This window comes from Phalacrocorax carbo, chromosome 3 (assembly GCF_963921805.1).
Source record: "Phalacrocorax carbo chromosome 3, bPhaCar2.1, whole genome shotgun sequence".
NCBI lineage: Eukaryota > Metazoa > Chordata > Aves > Suliformes > Phalacrocoracidae > Phalacrocorax > Phalacrocorax carbo.
Window position 1 is genome coordinate 93,909,993 of NC_087515.1, and position 19,698 is coordinate 93,929,690.

The 19,698-nt window shown below is 41.0% G+C and overlaps 1 protein-coding gene across 1 annotated transcript in view; it reads left to right on the forward strand.

The window, feature by feature from the left end:
- Positions 1-14,127, forward strand: part of IMPG1 (interphotoreceptor matrix proteoglycan 1) — a 64,201-nt gene extending 50,074 nt beyond the window's left edge. Inside the window, exons 13-18 of the mRNA XM_064448636.1 lie at positions 5,723-6,294; positions 7,076-7,295; positions 11,112-11,322; positions 13,271-13,447; positions 13,545-13,726; positions 14,047-14,127. Of these exons, the coding sequence (XP_064304706.1) occupies positions 5,723-6,294; positions 7,076-7,295; positions 11,112-11,322; positions 13,271-13,447; positions 13,545-13,726; positions 14,047-14,078 (1,394 nt within the window). The 3' untranslated portion in view covers positions 14,079-14,127. The remainder of the gene's footprint in view (positions 1-5,722; positions 6,295-7,075; positions 7,296-11,111; positions 11,323-13,270; positions 13,448-13,544; positions 13,727-14,046) is intronic.
- The last annotated feature ends 5,571 nt before the right edge of the window (positions 14,128-19,698 follow it).

Sequence of the window (19,698 nt, forward strand, 5' to 3'; positions counted from 1 at the left end):
TATCCAGACTGAATACCATTATGCAAAGGAGTTTCTTTCATTCCCAATGTCTAGATCTTCTTTGTTTTATCCATATTTTTTAACTCCTTTGGACTGATTTTTATCAAAGTCTCATGTAGACAGTGGAATGGGTCAGCAAAACCAGTTGCAAATCAGTTTGCTGCTGACTGGAATATGTCACTTGTGTAGGGAAGCCTTGCAGCAGGAGTGTGACACACATTAGACAAAGTGCAGCCAAGAGAAGGGGTCAGTAACCCCTGGTGTTTTGCTTCACCAAGTGCTCAGCAGCCTTTTAGGTGAATCCCTTTGCTTTCACATTGCAAGGGACTAACACCATGTCTGTGGTCAGCCACTGTCTAACTCAGCTGGAGAGACAGTGACTGATAAGAATTGGCATCTTATGAAAACAAGTGATACATGTATAGGGATCATCTTGATACGCCCTCAAGGCCTTTTAAGTTACTTTGCTTGTAATAAAAGGATGCCAGAAGACCTCTATAATCTATGTATAGATTATATATACACACACAGAGCTATATGCCAAATGTATAATATATATATGGTTATTCTGCTTTAATCTTGCTGCAATTTCAAAGCCATTTCAGTACTTCTTTCTCCTGTAGTTACCTCTTTCTAAAATGTAATCTACCTAAGAAATGCCGTCACGATCACATGTTCAGGTGTATGTTGTCATGCTGAGAGAAGGTTGATCTGTGGAGCTGGAGGTTCGTCCTATCAGTAGATCATCCTGCATTAATGCCTCAAGCACTAATGCTAAGAAATCTGCCCTGAGTTCCCTTAGCTAACAAGTGACTCTCACTCCTTATCAGCGTAACAAGTAACAGCAAGAGCTTTGTAAACAGAGAACATCACTAGGCTTTGTTTTCCTAATCTGTCCATATCCTTGATTACACAAGAAACACGAGGCCATGGCAAGAGAAAAGCACCTCAAGTTCTCAATGAAGTATTAGGGCATCAAGCTGTGGTGCAGCGTTTGGCGTACCATGCGGCTTGCACAACCCCAGGGTCCACAGCGCGCTTTGCTATTAATTTTTGGCTACTCTCTAGGACCGGAGGCACTAGGACTGTAGCTCTTGTGTTATACTTTCAGTAGTGCAAATTACACGTCACAACAAATAAAAGGAGACTGCACAACTGCGCTAGTTTAAAGGGCAATTTGCTGCACTTACTTTGTGGTCCTGTTGTGCTTCCAGATCACCGCAGTCTGGGCTCACAGTGAAGGAGAATGCAGCACTTAGGGTTTTTCTGGATCCCGTCCAACACAGATGCTTCATATTAGCATATTAGCAGTGTACTTCAGAGTCTTTTCCACAATCACCTGCACTCGAAGCTCGCTTGTTATTTTGTGCACTTCAGTCATGAACAGACACGGGATCTGGGAGGGAGGGGGAGGAGCTCATCTTGTGAAAGGTAAGGAACTATTTCATAACCTGGCAGAATGCTTTTCCCCTAAGGGCCACAGGACTGGGCACTCCTGATCCTCAGGGCAAATCCAAACATCCTGACCTCACTTGCTCAGGTTTTATGCTACCAGGTTGGTTCCATTGATTCCAGTGGTTCACTGCTGATAAATATGGGATTAGAACCCAAACGTAAATATGAAACCCAAAATAGGCGAAATATATGTCTCTTATCAAGTGATATTTTTTGTCAACTAAATCATTCTGGCTTCCAAATATTCTGCCAGTTAAAATGAGGCACTTGGACAAAAATGTTTTCACGCATGCAGATGAAGGCAACAAAATTAACCATTAAAATTTGCCTTGTCCAGTATGGGAAAGGGGTAGTAAATACTGACAGAGATGAGTGATCTTCAGTAATTTACCATCAGCCAGCTAGTGTTTAGGGCAAAATAGGCTCCCCCTGTGGCATGCCGCTGCTTTACAGCTGCCTCCCCTAAAACCTGGTCTCTGGAAAACCGTGGCAGCACCCAGCTCATACTGATTTGTTCCCGTGTGCCGAAGCATAACAAAATGTCCATCAGCAGCAGCTGTCCAGGCCGTTTTGGGAAGTGTTTGGAAGAAGCATCTTGGCTGACTGCTCTGCTTTCTGCTGCAAGATAACAGGGGAATCCTGCAAGAAAATGTAACAGTAGCTAATAACCTGGTCTTCAAAAGAGGGGGAGCAGCTTGCAGGCATTTGCCTTACAACTTGCAATATTTTGCACATCCAGAAAGCAGCAAATGTGGGAGCGTCCTTTCCCTGACTACCCTGTCAGACTAGTCCCCGTCTTGTTTCTACAACGCTTTTTTGTGTGTAGTTATGAGAACATGTGCTGCTGCGGTGATGAACTTTGCTCTAGCAAGATGTTCCTGATATTCCTCAGCACCTTACCGAAACACAATGTTAGTTTCTGTTACTCAATACCTGTTAAAAAGAGTCCTAAAATACATTGTGCTTTCAGATGGGGTTATTGGTAACGGAATAACATTTGCAATAGCTACTGATGTAGTACTGATTATTTACTAGTAACTGCATAAACAGAAGCACATGCAGTAATGATCCTTCCAGGCTCATTTATCTGAGGAGTTCTGCTTCAGAATATCCAGGTTATTTGGGGAAATTGTTTCTAGAAGGTCACTACCCGCAGAACAGACAAAGACCCCCTAGTTCTTGCCTTAGCCGAGGCACACAAAACACTTGCAACAAATGGAAAACCTTAGAACTGAGAGTTTCTAAGTTTCCTCTCCTGAGAGGAGGAACACTCCAGTAACACCATGTTACTGGTATTCCAGAGTAAAACTCACTGACCTTTCACCAGAGCCAGAACCACACCGCCCTGCTGGTAGTGCCAAACTACACCACAACGGAAAGTTGTTTCCCTTTTTCAAAAAACTGTAATAGTCCTTATCACTCTAATACTTGGGCACCCCAGAGAAATCAGTGAACCTCAAAAATGATACAAGGAGTTGCAGAGATTGATTTAGATAACAGAAATTAGAGGGGACTTTAACTTCTAACGACGGGGAAAATCAGGCATCTTACATAAATTTGTTGTGTATATTCTGAAGTTAACAGAAAGATACAGACATTTCAGAAGATCCAGCATATGTTTGGGTGGGTTTTTTTAATGTGAGATAAATGTCTCTCTATTGACTAAAAAGGGAACAAAGATGACCAACTTTGAGGATGCATCTCATTTTTAAATGCCTTCTAGAAGTGAGACCAATACACCACGAAGGCATGTTCTCAAGAGTCCTGAGGGGTTAGAAGAGGAACCAAAAAGTAAATCTAGCTCTTTTACAGCCTACTCCAATAGTTTAACCACTGCTCAGTCTATTATGTTTTAGTTATTTTATTACTGTTCATAGAATCATAGAATAGTTTAGGTTGGAAGGGACCCTTAAACGTTGTCTAGTCAAACCCTCCCCCCGCAATGAGCTGGGACATCTTTAACTAGATCAGGTTGCTCAGAGACCTGTCCAAACTGAATGTTTCCAGGGATGGGGCATCTACCACCTCTTGGGGTAACCTGTGCCATCGTTTCACCAATCTCATAGTAAAAAATTTGTTCCTTACATCTACTCTGAATCTGCCCTCTTTTAGTTTAAAACCACTGCCCCTTGTCCTGTCACAGCAGGCCCTACTAAAAAGTCTGTCCCCATCTTTCTTATAAGCTCCCTTTAAGTACTGAAAGACTGCAATAAGGTCTCCCCGGAGCCTTTTCTTCTCCCAGACTGAACAACCCCAACTGTCTCAGCCTTTCCCCATAGGGGAGCTGCTCCAGCCCCCTGATCATTTTTGTGGCCCTTCTCTGGACCCGCTCCAACAGGTCCATGTCTTTCCTGTGCTGAGGGCTCCAGAGCTGGACACAATGCTGCAGGTGGGGTCTCACCAGAGCGCAGTAGAGGGGCAGAATCACCTCCCTCAGCCTGCTGGCCATGCTTCAACACAGCCCAGGGTACAGCTGGCCTTCTGGGCTGTGAGTGCACATTGTCGGCTCATGTCCAGCTTTTCCTCCACCAGTATTCCCAAGTTTCTCTCTGCAGGGCTGCTCTAAACCGCTTCATCCCCCAGCCTATATAGATACTGGGGGTTGCCCTGGCCCAGGTGCAAGACCTTGCACTTGGCCTTGTTGAACCTCATGAGACCCACTTCTCAAGCTTGTCCAGGTCCCTCCAGATGGCAAAGTGTCTATTAATACTATTTATTGTTTACATATATTAATTTTGTATATGTTTCTATATTATACTATTTATTATTTTGTATTATTTCATTAGCATGTGTTTTATCTTTTTACACCAGCATACATATACTGCAACATACATAATGAAACAAATGATAAAGGAGAAAAAATATATATGTAGCAGCTCTTAACATAAGTTTATACCAAGTGGTAACCATATGGGAGAAAATTTTTTTCAAGCATCTAATTCTAGTAAAACCACACAGAGTGCCTTAGAGCAATTCTTTGCTGATTTGAGAAATGCAGTCAGCTTAGCAGAATGGGGCTATATATGGCTATATAGAAAAAAATCCACATTATGCCACCAAGGCACTGTATCTGCAGGGAGGAATCAAAGAGCTAGTATGTGCTGTTAAATTAACAGTGTCAGGAAAACAGAGAGCTATCTCGTATTAAGCTTTTCTTTGTTTAAAATATACATTTGTTCCTGGAAACAGCAATACAATAAGCAGATGATTGGACCTCATTCATTTAGAAGCAAAGAAATGCAAAGGGACACAAAGAACATGCACGGGCAACTCTTATGCCATGGACAGGATAGTTGCCACCTCCTTCAGTGGGGTTATTCCTACTGCAAAAGTTTGCTCTGCCCTAGTGCTTTCATTGGCCACTGGGAGGAAATTAGTACATACAAAATGGAAGAGTTCATCAACCGGACAAAAACTTCTTTCCTATCAGCTGATAAGTTATTTTGCCGGTAGGGGGCTGCTAAAAGTCCTGTGTGAAGAGCCCACATATGTGTATCACTGGAAAAGGACAAAGTTGCCATCTTGGGTAGATGGCTGCTGCTTGGAAGCTGTTGTTTCTGCCAATTCATTGTGGCTGGGTAGCTGCAAGCCAAATTCAAAGAGTCTCAGTCATCGTGCTTTAGATCTGGACTTCAGCCACAGCTATCACACACCCTAGATCCACGCCAAGCCCCAGTGGGGACCTTATAGAAGTTCAGCATCTGGATCAGATGGCTACTTCAGGTGCAGCAGGTGGTTTCTTAAGGTTTGAAGTTGTTTTCACTGGTGCTATTGTCCTTTAGGTAAATTGACACAGTTTGCATCTGAAGAGGCTGTACTGTTTTTCTTAACCACATTTTATGAATACTAGCAAATCAAAGCTTTAACCTCTTGCAGAGGGGAACAGAATGACTCCGGCATGCAACTGATCTGAGCAGACAGCTCAAAGCTGCAATCTACTCCTTCAGTCAATATAAATTGACAGTGTGATTACGTACCTTCAAAACAAGAATGCGGTTTGGATTGGCTTGGGAAATATTTACCAAGTATAATTATTATTTACACACAGCACCCACAGAAATCTCATCACTCAAACATGTGGATGAGGTGTTTTACTCCAGTAGTCCTTCCTTGGTGATGGAAATAACATTTTCATGTTTACATAGTGTTAAATCTTGTTTTTAAAAACGCTTCAGTGGAAATACAATACACCTGTTATTTCCATGCTTGATGTTTGTTATGCTTGCTTTTCAAAATAGCTATTTGTTTTTCCCCTGTTTTTCTGCAGCAGTTAAGTTCATGGATGAACCGGAATCATCAGGCGATGACATTTTAGTTACAACCAGCAGTTACAAAACATTGCCTTTCTTTATTGGTTCAAGTGATCTCTCTACCGTGCAGCTTGAAGATGTTATTACAGACATGCTACCATCAGCCCAAACAGCACCACTGCCTGCAGCAACCAGCCCATCCTACAGCCACTCTCAGGTCATCGAACAGTCTCTCGAAGTACCAGACTCCTCGGTACCCACACCAGAGAGCGTTCCCCCCGATGGCACCGGGACAGGAGTGAAGGATATTGCTGCCGAGTTAGATTACGTCGGTGTGATGAGCACAGAGGCACTGGATGAAGCAGAGCATGGCAGCGGTTATATCTCAGTGCTGACAACTGAGCCTGCAGAAGCCACCCCAGCTCCTACGCTGAAGTATGTAACCACCAGCTCCATGACAACTGCAGCCAAAGGCAAGGAGCTAGTGGTTTTCTTCAGCCTGAGGGTAACCAACATGCACTTTTCTGATGACCTCTTCAACAGGAGCTCGCCAGAATACAAAGCACTAGAACAACAGTTCATGCAATTGGTGGGTGAATATCAACTTGAACAACGTATGTAATAGTTGGGCACAGTTTAAAGAAATACACTGAAGAGCTCGATATTTTAACAATATCAGACCCTACTACAATTCAGTCTGATAAGCTGTATTTTTAAAGGACCAATAAGCCTGGGATGCTCTCAGGGTACGAAGAAAGACTTTATGAAGTCAGTAATGAATGTTTTTGCTTGTTCAAGAGACTCCAGATATATGCCTGACATGTAATTTATTTGGCTTTTTCTTAGATTCATGTCAACAGTACAGCAGGGCTGATTACATCTAAGGCTTATGTCTACATGCTGGATTTAAAAATAGGCCTTTTAAAATATATCATAGATTAGCAGGGCGAATGTGATTAGATATGGATTTTCTCTACGGGTACAATAGGGCAGCAGGTCAGCTCAGTAACATGCCTATTATGCTATGCCCTAACCTGCCTGGATTGAACATTTGAAAATAATTAAAGTTGGCTTTTGAGCGAGGTGATTTTTTTTCTCTTCCAGATGAATAAACTCCCCAATTGCCGTGCATTTCATTACAGGGGAAATTGCTGCCCATCCGTTGCAATGCATTATTGAGAAAGATGCGAAAATCCAGAAGATAGTGCTAAACTGAACAGTAAATTTGGTGGTGGAGTTTAACAATTGTATTAAATTTAGAGAAATAAGTGTGTGGTGCATGTACTCAATAATGAAAAGTGACTATAAGAAGTTAATAGCAGGCAGACATTGACAGTAAGTTAAAATAAAGGCAAATTTCTGTTTTGCAGCTACTTCCATACCTTCAGTCCAACCTTACAGGCTTCAAGCAACTGGAAATACTTAACTTCAGGAACGGAAGTGTGATCGTGAATAGCAAAATGAAATTTGCCAGGACAGTGCCGTACAATATCACGGAAGCAGTACACTGCGTTTTGGAAGATTTCTGTGATGCTGCAGCCCAACACCTCAATTTGGAGATTGACAGCTATTCCCTGGATATCGAGCCTGGTAAGAGTGAACTAATAATGTATGTGCGAAACCAAAACCAAGCAGATAATCTTTTCCAGATTGATACAGCTTCAGAAGTATTAACGTTTTGGAAATAACGACAGTAGCAATAGCCTCCCAGTGATCAGGAGTAATAAGAAAATCCAAGATGTTGCAAATTGTCTGCAGACTTATTTTCATACCCTAATGAAATGCTGGGTGGAGGTGTTGGTTTGTGCATGCACACCAACTGCTTTTCAGAGCCAAATGTAGGGAACTAAAAACTCTCTAGAATAAGTGCTGGGCGAAGGCAGGTATAAAGAATGCTCGTGTGCGGTTTACAGGAGTGACTTAGGCAAGTCTTGCATCTGAGCATACAAACATAATTCCCGACGATTTTTGCAATGTTTCAAGCAAACCACAGTTCAGAGCATCATTAAATCTATTTTTAAAGGGCTACAGAGTTCAAGACAGGAGGAGATCATTTCTGGGAATAATTGGATTCTACAGATACTCACTGACCAAAGCATTACTATATGTAGCACTCCATAGGTTTGTAATTCCAGAATCCCTCCAGATTTAATACCTTTCTAATAAGCCTGTTGTCTTTGCAGTAGAAAGTCAGTTACAACTTATCTGGACACTACTGCAATGTCAGAAGCTTAAAGCTTTCAAAAAACTATATATTTTATTAAATGAAAGCCTGGATCTATTTTCAGGTTCTGGTAGTTATTTCAGGGCTGAATTCAGTTTCACCGGCACAGAGAAGAACGATACCAAAACCTTAGCATGCAGATGCCTTTAGCAGCTTTGGTTAGGCTGTCTTTTTATGGACAGAATTCTGGCAACTCCAGAACAGCAGCAACAACAGAAAAAAAATCCATTTACAATTCATGGAGGCAGTTTCTAATCTGTTTTCTTTTTATGTGACTCCTTGTGGCCACTAAGAGAATGGGTAGTGTGTGGTAAAGTTAACAAAATCACAGTTATTTAAACTTTCAAAAACTGCCACGATGAACTGAAGTTTTGCTGAATAAAGTAAGAAATGAGTTCACTAGCAAGAATGAACTTTGGGCTACCACATGCCCTCTGCTTTAGTAGTAAGTTTTCATTAAAAGAAATTTTAATTAAAAAGTTGCTAAAAAGCAAATACAGAAAAATTTTAAAAATCTTTCATCTTCATCAGCTGCTTTACTGACATGGTATTTCAACATTAATTCAAGAAAATTCAGAATGAGTTTGCTGAAAGAGCTATGCTTTCAAGGCTTATGAGCAGTAGTAAAATGTCAAAATAGAAGTAGTTACATTTAGGAAGCCAGTAGATTCCCACACAGATGTTTCAAAGCCCTACTGTCTTTTCACTTCAGAAAAAAAGACCCAACCTGTTTAGTAGATTACGGTAATTTAAGCAAATTCCTATTTACTGTGAAAGTAAGAGCCATCTAGTGGTAATAATGTTATACCACACTGAAACCCCGATTGGAGCTGACAGTCTAAAATATGTATCAAGACTCAGCAGCTGCAAAGAGCTGACTGCACTGGTCATAAATAATACCATAACAAATAACACAGCAGGCTTTTAAAAATACCTGCATTCTTTTTATTTTCTTTTTTTTTTGTAATCTAAACAAAGTGAAAACACAGAAAAGATGATAAAGTATAGCAGGAATGCAGCCCAACACTTTATTACGGAAAATGAAACATTTTCACCAAAAAAATTACCCTCTAAAAGTGAAATGCCAAACTCTACTTGTCAAATAGAAACGCGCTGAGACCTTTCAGCTTCTGGAAGCAGCAGGGCTGTAGCACACAACCCCGGGCAATGCTTAGGCAGGGCCTGTGACTCCTAGCACCAGTATCAACCTTTATTTCCAGTAGTATGAAGGTAAACTGTGACTATCAAAACTGGGGAGAGACTTACAGGAGACATGCAGCTAATGCAGCTGTTAATGCTTTAATCAATTACTCAACCATACAAACCCTTTCATTAACAGTTTTTGCTTCAGAACTGTTCTGGTTTTGCCTGGAGTGCAATTCTGTGCGGGATAAGAAAAAGAATCTGTAAGAACTAATATCGCCTTTTGATTTACCAGCTGTTTTTCTTTCATTAGAGACTAAAATTTGTAATTCCTCTTCTACTGAAGAGCAGACGACCAGAGCAAAGCACTTGGAATATATATAGGGGTTTTCTACCTATAAGCATGCGTTTGCCTGACAATAAAGTTACCCTTGTAATTTATTGCATTACTTTGATGCCCTGTTGTTAGAGTTCACACATACATATGTTTACAGTCCAGGAGCAAAGTCGATCCCAAATTAACATGCACGTTGCATACAGCAAAGGGAAATCGAGCAGGCTAAAACTCGCTAGTCTTAAATTAAAAAAAAAAAAGAAACTAGCCATGGAATTATAGAGGGGTTAAAAGCAGACAGCTCTGCTGGATTAATTTCTACCAGTTAAGCACACCCTGGTGTGTGCCTGAGATTTCCAGTACTACTATAAAGAATGTGATGCTCATTTTTCATTGAAATTAGTACTCCAGAGCATCAAGGGCCATGAAAAGGCTCCAGAAGAAAATTCTCAGCCCAGATTATACCTACAGGCGCTAGCTGCAATATCCAGTACGAAACTTCTTTCTAAAGTGCAGATTTTTCTTCTTAAGAAATTTTAAGCCCACATAACTAAAAAAAAGGCCAGTTTTCTTCTGCACTGATGTATTAAGTGATTTTTATTTCTATAGACCAGACCAGAGACCCAGTTCCTCTCTACAGCTAAGACTACGGGTGCAAACTTCCTCTGAATAGGACCTGGTGTCCTGTGTAGCCCAGCTCTTCGCTGTGTGTCTGCTCTCACGTCCTTCTCTGTGCCCTCCTTTCTTGTCTTTGTACACTCCCCCCACATCCCCATCTTTCTGGATCCACACATCTACTGAAACTGTTTGCTGGCAGGAACAGAATTTGTACCCCCCCGGTCTGCTTCTCATCTTTTGCCTTCTGAGGGCTTTACCCCAAGTACGCAGGAAACCGCCTCCGTGGGACGAGATGGGTGGATGCAGCCGTCGTCCTCATCACGCCGCCAGCACACAGCTGGGCTGAGCACAGGGTTAAAACGACTCCTTCTGGGTCTTTTTTTCATTTCCAGTAAGAAGCAGAGAATGGGAAAGGAGAAAGAGACTTGTGTGACAGGTGAAGTTAGGATTTTAAGCTGGTTCTGATTTGAACCTTCCTATGAACATCAGACAACTCATTTTCACTTAACCTCACAGAGGCATCCCTTACTAATATTTAAAAAAATTTAAAAAGCAAGTTTTCCCAGTGCTAACACATCACTTTCACAAAAGCTCTGCAAGCACACATCTTGTGTAGACAGCGTCAGTATTTCTAGGCTGCAGTCCTCAAGGCATTGTGCAGTGTTCAGTAATCTATTTCCCTCCCTTTAATATGTCCTGAATTATGTGTTTAAGATGATTACAGTTGAAATTATTTCTTACACATATGCAAAGCTGTCGCATAGTACCCGTGTGTATAAACCTAGTATTTAGATTAAAAAAAAAAAAAAAAGGATAAAAATATCCAAATGTGAAAATCCTTGTCAGTGAGATGAAAATGAAATTGCAGCGATGGGCTAAACGAAGGTACAGGTAAATACAAGCTCGCATGCTTGCTGGGTCATCTACATAAAGAAGGATGTGTGCCCTTTTATGCTAGACTACATCCCCCTATTAACATGCACAAGTAGCAGGTCAGTAAATGTGAATTGTTTTCTCTAGCTGCCGCAAATCCTGCCAAGTTACTTTGGGGTGATGCATCAATTAATGATTTACCCATCCTTTACAGCTGATCGGGCAGACCCATGCAAATTCATGGCGTGTGACCAGTTTTCTGAATGCATAACGAACGAGTGGACAAAAGAGGCTGACTGCCTTTGTAAACCTGGGTACGCAAGCCAAGACGGATTACCCTGTCGGAGCCTGTGTGAGCTGGAACCCCACCTTTGTGTCAACGGTGGGAAATGTGAGTTAGTTCCAGGAAGAGGAGCCGTCTGCAGGTAAATACACGGTGCTTAATGTGAATCCTGTTAATGGACCCCTGACATGTCTATTGCATGGACAAGCAGAGCGAGTATCTATTTTTTAACAGCATAAACTATGCTAATAAGACAAGACTTCAATATTCAGACACTTTAAGCTACATTGCAATACGGTGCTTCAGTATGAATAATCTCACTATGGATAAATCAATTTCTGTGTGTCAGTACACACAGAACGTCACGATCTAGTTATTTTAGAAATGCTTTAGAAATTTATTACCAGTTCAGCATCGTCAGCAGAGGTGACAAGTACGAAACCATGGATTCTTTTCGGATTTCCAAATACATCTTGGAAAAATGAAATAACGCATCCACAGTTTTTGCTATCGACTACACAATAGTATTTAAGAAATTAAGAGAATTTAAGGATTTTTTTCTAAGTTGTATTAAAAAGGAAATCTATGTTCTTACAACCATGCCTATGAGCACTGTTCTGATTCCAGACCACCCAATTAAGCACGTGAAAGCTGAGGCTGCTTTCAGGGCTTTCTGGGAAAAACTTGAAGATTAGCAGCTCCACGTGACTGCAAACACATTCCGTAACAATTTTTACATGAAACCATGTTAAGCCAATATTGAGAACTACCACGGTACTTGACATATTAATCCTCATTTAAAAGACCATCAGGCTTTACCTCACTGTAAGGCTAGAGTGTCCAGAGCATTACGTGAAGCGCTGGCAGAGACAGGCACATGGTAGTTGACCAGCCACATGTATAAGCAAGAAAGAAGTTACAATTCTTGCACTTGTTTATTACAGAATCACAGAATCACAGGTTGGAAGGGACCTCAGGGATCATCTTCTGACTTCTGACTTCACTGGGTTAACGATACAGCTTTTAGTGTATTTAGGATTAATGTTGAAAAATAAGACTACTGAGCAAATTATTCATGTGATAATTTCACTGTAACAACATAACTGCCATAATTCATTTCCTGCAGTGGGTGTCACAGAGATAATAGAAGATTATACTGAATTCACCACAGTTACTGCTAAATTTCTGACTAGAGGAGTCGCAGTAGTGCAGCTGCACTATTTCGTACTAGAAATGAGCCTGTGAGATAAAGAGGTCCTCTTCAAAACTTAAGTAGCAGAGGGTGTAGCCTACTACTCCAAGACCAACGCACTGTGGAAGATAACGCCCTTCCATTTCAGAAAAGCCCTGACCTGATGTGCAGCGATAACCGAACCATCATTTGGAATGATAGAAAGTATTAAAAGTAATAAATGAACCTTTGTGTGGATTACAGCCAGTTACAAACTTACCGCCAGTCTCAGGCTGCCAGCTTGTGCAAACTTGTAGAGTCTGCAGAAGGAAAATTATAGGCTACCACTTGTTTTAGTTAAGCACTTGTTTTGCTTGTGAGTTGACTCAGAACCACGCTAGTTTTTCCACTAACTGGAACCCCTGTGTTCTCCCATAAAATACGGCAACCTTCTCCCTTGCTTTGAAGGGAGCTATTTGTAGTAAAGCTCTAATTTCAGACCTCACTACTCAGATTAAAATCACCAATAAACAGCGCATGGGCTTCAAAGATGTGTTCAGACATTCCTCCAAACCACACCTGAACTTGTAAGGTTCTAAACCACAAACGTTATTTCAACTTCATCTGTGGGGCTAGAAATTTGTCAGAGATGTTCCAAATGCACGACTTCCTTAGAATTTGTAGGTTGGCAAAGAATGTATCGGTGTCTTTTTGTTTAACACTCACTCTAATGAATAGAAGAGTATTTTCTTTCCTCTATTATCAATCACGTTATTTCATACAGACACATCACAATGAATGGCACTGGGAATACTGTGTTTATATTTAATTGCAGATTTTCCTTTGTTTTCATTTGACGTACTCCGTATTTTTCTGCCTTCAAGTTCTGTGTATTTTTCTCTTCCTCTCCCTATTTCAGATGCCCTGTACGTAGACACGAGCTTTACCCAAGACAGCGCTGTGCAAAATTTGCTCCAGAACCCACACAACCCTTCATTTTCAAATCTCTCATTCTTGGCTTACTAAGCCTTGTTTTTCTTTTCATCATTTTAATTATTAAGTTAAGAAGAAAAAGCAAAAGAAACTCTAACTTGCAGTAAGCTGCTCACCACCTTTTTCTTCACATTTTGAAATATTCCTTTTTTCTTTTGCAATTTTAAATCTTACCTAAACAAAAATGTTCTGCATTGTAGAAGTTCTACTCTCAACAGCTGCAATTCAGAAAACGCTGTAAGGATTAATCCTGCTTTTGAACACGATGAGCCCGTAACTAGCTTTTGTCATACGGCTTGTAGTGTAAGTGCTCGTGTCAGTTCCTCAGAGACCATTGATCACGAAGCATTACATGAACTTGAAAACACAATTCACCATGGAGGTAAAATGCATGGAAATACTTCTCTGACCCCTAAACAAATAACCCTACCTCAAATAACATGTCCATCTTCATGCGTTAACTCTACAGCTAAACCAAATTTGACCCTGATCTCTTGCTTGGCAATTTCAGAACTAAAAAGACTAATGCGTTTATTTGCTTTCCACACCTGTTGCTGGGTAGGTTTCATAACAGGACTGTAGAACTGCTTTTCTTACAGCTCTCTTGCATGGCTTCGGTGGTCCATCCTGCCCGAGCGCTTTCCGTGATATAGTGAAATAATTAGTGTTTCTTTTCTTATTTTTTTTTTTTAACTGCTGTAGGTCACCAGACCAGTTTACAAAGCCAAGACTGACAAGTTAAGTCTCCAAAATCCTTCATTTCCAGCATCAGCCAGACAAAACCAAGGTTTGTGACTATTTTCAAGAGCTTTACAAGTCTGTTGAGTTTCCTGTTTGTCAATGTTACCAGGAAGCCTCTTTGTACTAATTCCACACAAAAGTGCATTTACGCAACAAAGTTCCATTCCGTACACTCGTTTGCTAATGGGGCAGTCACTGAAAGACATGAAGGGAGAAGGAATATCAAAATGAAGAAGCAACACAGACCATCTATAAATAACTTGTGCCTGTTCAAGCTACACAGAGTTTGAACAAGAAGAAATTGTAATTTGAGCAGAATACTGCTCCTATCATGTCAAGTTTTGCAACGTGAAACCTCTTGTATCTGTAGGGGGCAGTGGGGGAAATGAAAGAAAGGAGAAAAGCAGGGTCAAAAAACTCTCGACAATTGCCAGGCTGTTTCTTAATTCTGATGTATCAGAGGATGCTCTCTTGAAAGGTAGACAAAAAGCTTTTACTTTGCCATTTTCATTCTTCTGAATCACAGCCCAGTTAGGAACAAAAAGCTTTCACTGCAGCTGTCGGTACCCGTTATTATTGAGGGAAACACCAGTAGAGGATTGCCCGGGCACCAGGCACGTACTGTGGGACGCAGGATCCCTGGCTGCATCTACCTTTGGCTTGAGCCAGTACGTTGTTACATAAACACAGGAACAAGTAACGATTCCATAGAGAAAGATCTCTCTTCACTGACCTTCATCAGAGGATCCCTGCCCAGGCCTGTTTCTTCAAGTACTCAAGATGACAGTTACAGACTGAGCTGACAAGTGGGGGGCTGGAACGCGGCGACGGAGAGCGACAAGTCAGCAGGGAGCAGCAGTTTGGAAAAGCTCGAGAGTGAATTGGCTTCGCCAATTCTGCGCACAGACGTTTGCAATTAGTATTTTACACCCTTCTTAAAAGAAATGTGTCTGTGGGTAATTGCAGACCAATAAACTTTCATACCAGCTGAACAACTCGAAATTACTACTTACAAAAGCATTAAATAATTCATGAAAGGAATAAAATGGCACATCTGTGGGAGAAAACCAGGCCTGTGTCATTCTAGACTCTAATTGAATTGTCAGAAGTATATCGACAAAGTTCTTCTCAAGATCTAGTTAAGGAAATTAATTTAGCGAGAAGTGAGGCAACTGCAAAATAGAAATGGGTTTTAAAAAAAAAAGATGAGGTGGTTTTGGCCATTTTTCACCATTACTTAAGTTCAAAATGAGTGTTTACATCAGAGCCCATATGTTGAACACATTTTTTAATGACTCAATAAAAGACGATAGAGGAAGAAAAATGTGTGCAGAACACAGCTTTCGTTAGCTGGAACTAAGAGCATCGCTTCCGTATCACAATCTGGAAAGCTCCTTTGGGGCTCGGATGTTTAAAAGAGAATATGGCACTTTAATTGGATTTTCGGGAGGAGGTGGCTATCTAGAGCCCTTAGGCCAAATTGAAAACTCCAGTCTTTAAATTCTGCTTTGCCATGCGTAATGACAGCAGCCACAGCTTTTTAGGACATACTATTTACAGTAAGTACAGCTCTGTATTTATAAAGATGTATATGAAAATAAGCATAAAATTCCAGCAGAAGCTAAAAACCCCTTCAATTCCTTCCTAAGCATGAAAAATGTCTCCAGTTTAGTTACAGGGTCACTACATGGAAAATTACTGCAAAGCTTAGTTATCAGAAAACATTTCATTTGGTTGGGTTTTCACCCAATTACCCATCCAGGAATTAACAAACATGTCTCACATCCAGGTGAAGAACTTGCTCTTCCTTATCTCTGAGATCAGTAGAAGATGCAAGTTCTTGCGAGCAGCTGAAAGCCACAGCCCCCCTCTACGTGGTTAGGTCTCTGGGAACCCGGAGCGTCTTGCTCCGCAAAGAGCACAGCATGAGCAATAAAACAACTGTGACGGTCACCGTTCTTCGGGCCAAAGCAGAACGCGACAATGAGCCAGAATGCACGTGTTCAAGGGGATGAGCTCGCTCAGGCTGCGACGCGAGGCCAGCAAGTCCACATCCAGTTGGCCTACCGTGGTTGAGAGTCAAACGTGCCCAAGTTCTCTAAAAATGATCCTGCTGATCTGGGTCCCTCCTGCCTTCCTCACCTACACGTGTCCTCTCTGCTCCTTTGAGATGAAAGCTGAAGACGCCACCTCATTCAAAATGCAAACTTTCCCCTTGTAACATCCGCTGTCCCTGTTAGGGACCATGCTGGACATCCTCTGCTCAGTGACTAAGGTGCTGAAAACTAGAGCGCGTTGCTTTTCCGCTCTAAGGGGCTTATGTCAAGCTGCCTGTAAAGTCTATTATTTTTCAGCTGGTCTAATGGATGCTACTTCATAAACTCGTCTTTTATTCGTGCTCGTACACGGCGCGGGGCGGGGGTAGGCTTCTTTTTCAAGACATTATCTGGCAAAATTCAGTCATGGATCTAACCCTTGAAAAGAAAAAGGATCTCATCTGAAGAGTCGTCACCAACTTTTCTAAGCTTGCAAAAGAACTGTGCCGCAACAGACAGCACAGAAAATCAGTTTTAAAAAACTTAGATAAAAACCTTAGAGGACTCAGAAGTATTTGACATCAAAAAGCCCAGAAGCACTGGAAATAAAGCGCTGGATAAGAGGATGGCAGAATAATTTGTTTCATAATGCTGAATCTAATTGGCGTGGACAAAGACTGCTTCATTTGATGTAATTCTGATGAAGCCTAAAAGCCATTCTAGAGTCTCCCTAAGAAATACATGAAATACATCATTCTTTGCCCACCAAAACCAGTGACGGACAGGACACACAGCATGATCCTCTGAAAAACTGCCTGTCAGCCACCAAGAAAGATGACTGAAATTAAATTTGAGGAGAAGACGAAGACTGCCATTGTTTCATCCTCATGTCAGTCACCTGGACCATCAAGCAAAGAGTATTTTGCACTAGAACAATACGACAATACGAGTTAGCCTGTTAGAGCTTCCCCACCAACCTCAGAGATTTAGTGTTTCGTAACCCAAATCATGAGGGAAGGAAGACCTGGAAAACCGTACAGCGTCGGAAGCGCTGTGCTCTTCGCTCGACGAGGCCGGGCGTCAGGTTTTACAAATGCACAGCAGTTGCTGCTCTCACGCTTAAACCAATGCCCAGGAGCTGAACGTCACCGAGACTGTTTTACCCCAGGTGTGCCGTGACTGTGAACCCTGCAGATACTTTCGATACGGCTTCTTCTATAGCACACGGCATTCTGATTATTTTACAAAGATATCTTCTTCAGATTATGGTGACGCAGGTGGTACTCGTTTGTTATTTCATACAGGAGAAATAGTAATTTTACTCTGAGCTCGATGACTTAGTATGTAAAATAACTTCAGGATTAATTCAGTTCTCCTTACAATGAACTGGAGATTATCTCATCAGATTTTAGTGAGGTCTTGCCCATTAGCAGTAGATAATATATTTTCAAATTCAAAAATGCTTTTCAAATGTCTTATGAGAGTTTCTCTTACAGGTATTTAAAAAAGGCGGCCTGCACCATTCAAGACCGGACTTCAGGTTGATTGTGCACAAGAAAAAAAAATTCAAGGATTCCTAAAGATAGAACGTTTTTGCTTTAAAATGGACACACATTTAAAAAATTGTTTTACTAAAAAACCCAACATGACAAAGTCGACCAACTATTTGACCACGTCTAAAATTGGCCTAATAAGAAGTCACCAGGGTTATCACGCATGCATTAAGCGCCCAGTGCTTACACATCTCAACTGTCCTTTTATTTGAGAGCTGAGCGCTAAAACCAGGTTTTGCCAAGCTGTGACTGTTTTCAATATTGGATGTCACAACCGTTCTGGTAAAAACATTGATGACGCTTTGCTGCGTTTCTACACCCTTTCGTTAACCTTCCTTGCACACGCTCATGTGAGGGGCAACACGGAAATAAGAGCCGGTGTTGACCAAAGGCCACATTAAAAGGCTTTGGGAACTTTTTCGTTCTCTCCCTACAACGCTCACATTGCAAAGCACGCACACGTTGGGATAATTCTTTTTAGTGGTCTTTATGAACATCAGGTCCCTTTTTTTCTGTTAATAACGACATTATGTACACACGTGTACATCTCCCCTTCACTGCTTGATTTCTGGAGACAGTTAAACTGTCTTATCCTGAGACTCCAGACTTTTTGCTGAGGCACAATACCTCCTGCAGTTTCATCTTTTCAGAACATGGGATTTGTATCCCTCTCGGTGGCAAGCAGATTCGTGTCGCACACAAACACGTACACTTACTCAACATACAAAGAAATCCGAGAGGTTCCCATTAGTTTTTGTAGAAGAAATATAAGCAGGCAACGGGTGGCCATTAAATGTTTTATAGGCTTAGTAATTTATGCTCTACAGACCCACAATCCTGATTCACGTATGAGCGTGACTTTACCTTGAACATGTTTCTCTTGAGAGTGTGTGTGTGTATATATATATATATATATATGCATTTATACGCTGCACCAGTGTTGTATAATATTCAGGCACTGTCTGCTGCTTGGTGCATACCAGAAGTCATACTTACAGCTCAAACTGAGCTTCTACAAGGTTCACGACTACACTGGATGGCAGCTCCTCAGCCAGATCTGAAACTTCCCCGTATGCAGGGCAGCAGCTGATTTTAGTGACAATTCTTTTACTTTGCACCATGCAGTTACCACAGCAAAGACTGAACTTTAGTTTACCTTCTTATGTACGCTCAGAGGAACTGTTTACGAATTCCAAACAATCACTGCACAGACTCGCCTGCAAAACCACCGAAACTGGTGACCGCGTACAAATGAAGGCAACGCACCAAGAATATGAGGTTGAGTTTCTACAGCTGAAATAGTATTTTTATTTACTTTACTGAACTAGGAAAAAAAGTAAAAAAAAAAAAAAAAATCGAAGATGTGGTTTTACACAGCAACACTTCAGAATAAAACTCTACTTTAAAAATACTTCTTGCAGGGCGCTGGAAGCCATCCCTGCCTAACGTCAGCTTTTCACTACTGCTCGTGTAAGTTAAGAATGCTGAAAGCGTTCAGGTTTTTTCCATTACAAATGTATTTTTGTATGTGTTTAGTACATTTTAATTCATACTAGTTATCACTAGTCAGATTAAAGAATAAGTAATTTTCAAATGTGTACTTTAATGATGATTATTCATGACTGTATTTATCACTCTCAACTGTTAATTACCAAATATATTTGCTGGATGTAAGCCTTTTGTATTTCAATAAAATATAATAAAACTATTTACTTGAAAATTTCACAGGGAATTGAACTGGTATTTAATCTCACACTTTGACACATCACGTTATCTTAGAACTGATGTAAAGCGACAGCTGGAACTGAAGGACATAGGAAAGTGAAATAAAATTCTCTCTCCTAGATATTGAAGTCTAATTTAAGAAGACTGAACTAATTCAAACAAATACCTCTCTGATTTGGCCCTTAAGACAAGAAAGTTTGATAACTTTTTTTTTCACAATAAAAGCAACACCCCAAAGATCACCACGCACACACTCCAAGCATCGCAAGTGGTTTCACTAGTCACTGATGAAGAAGTTG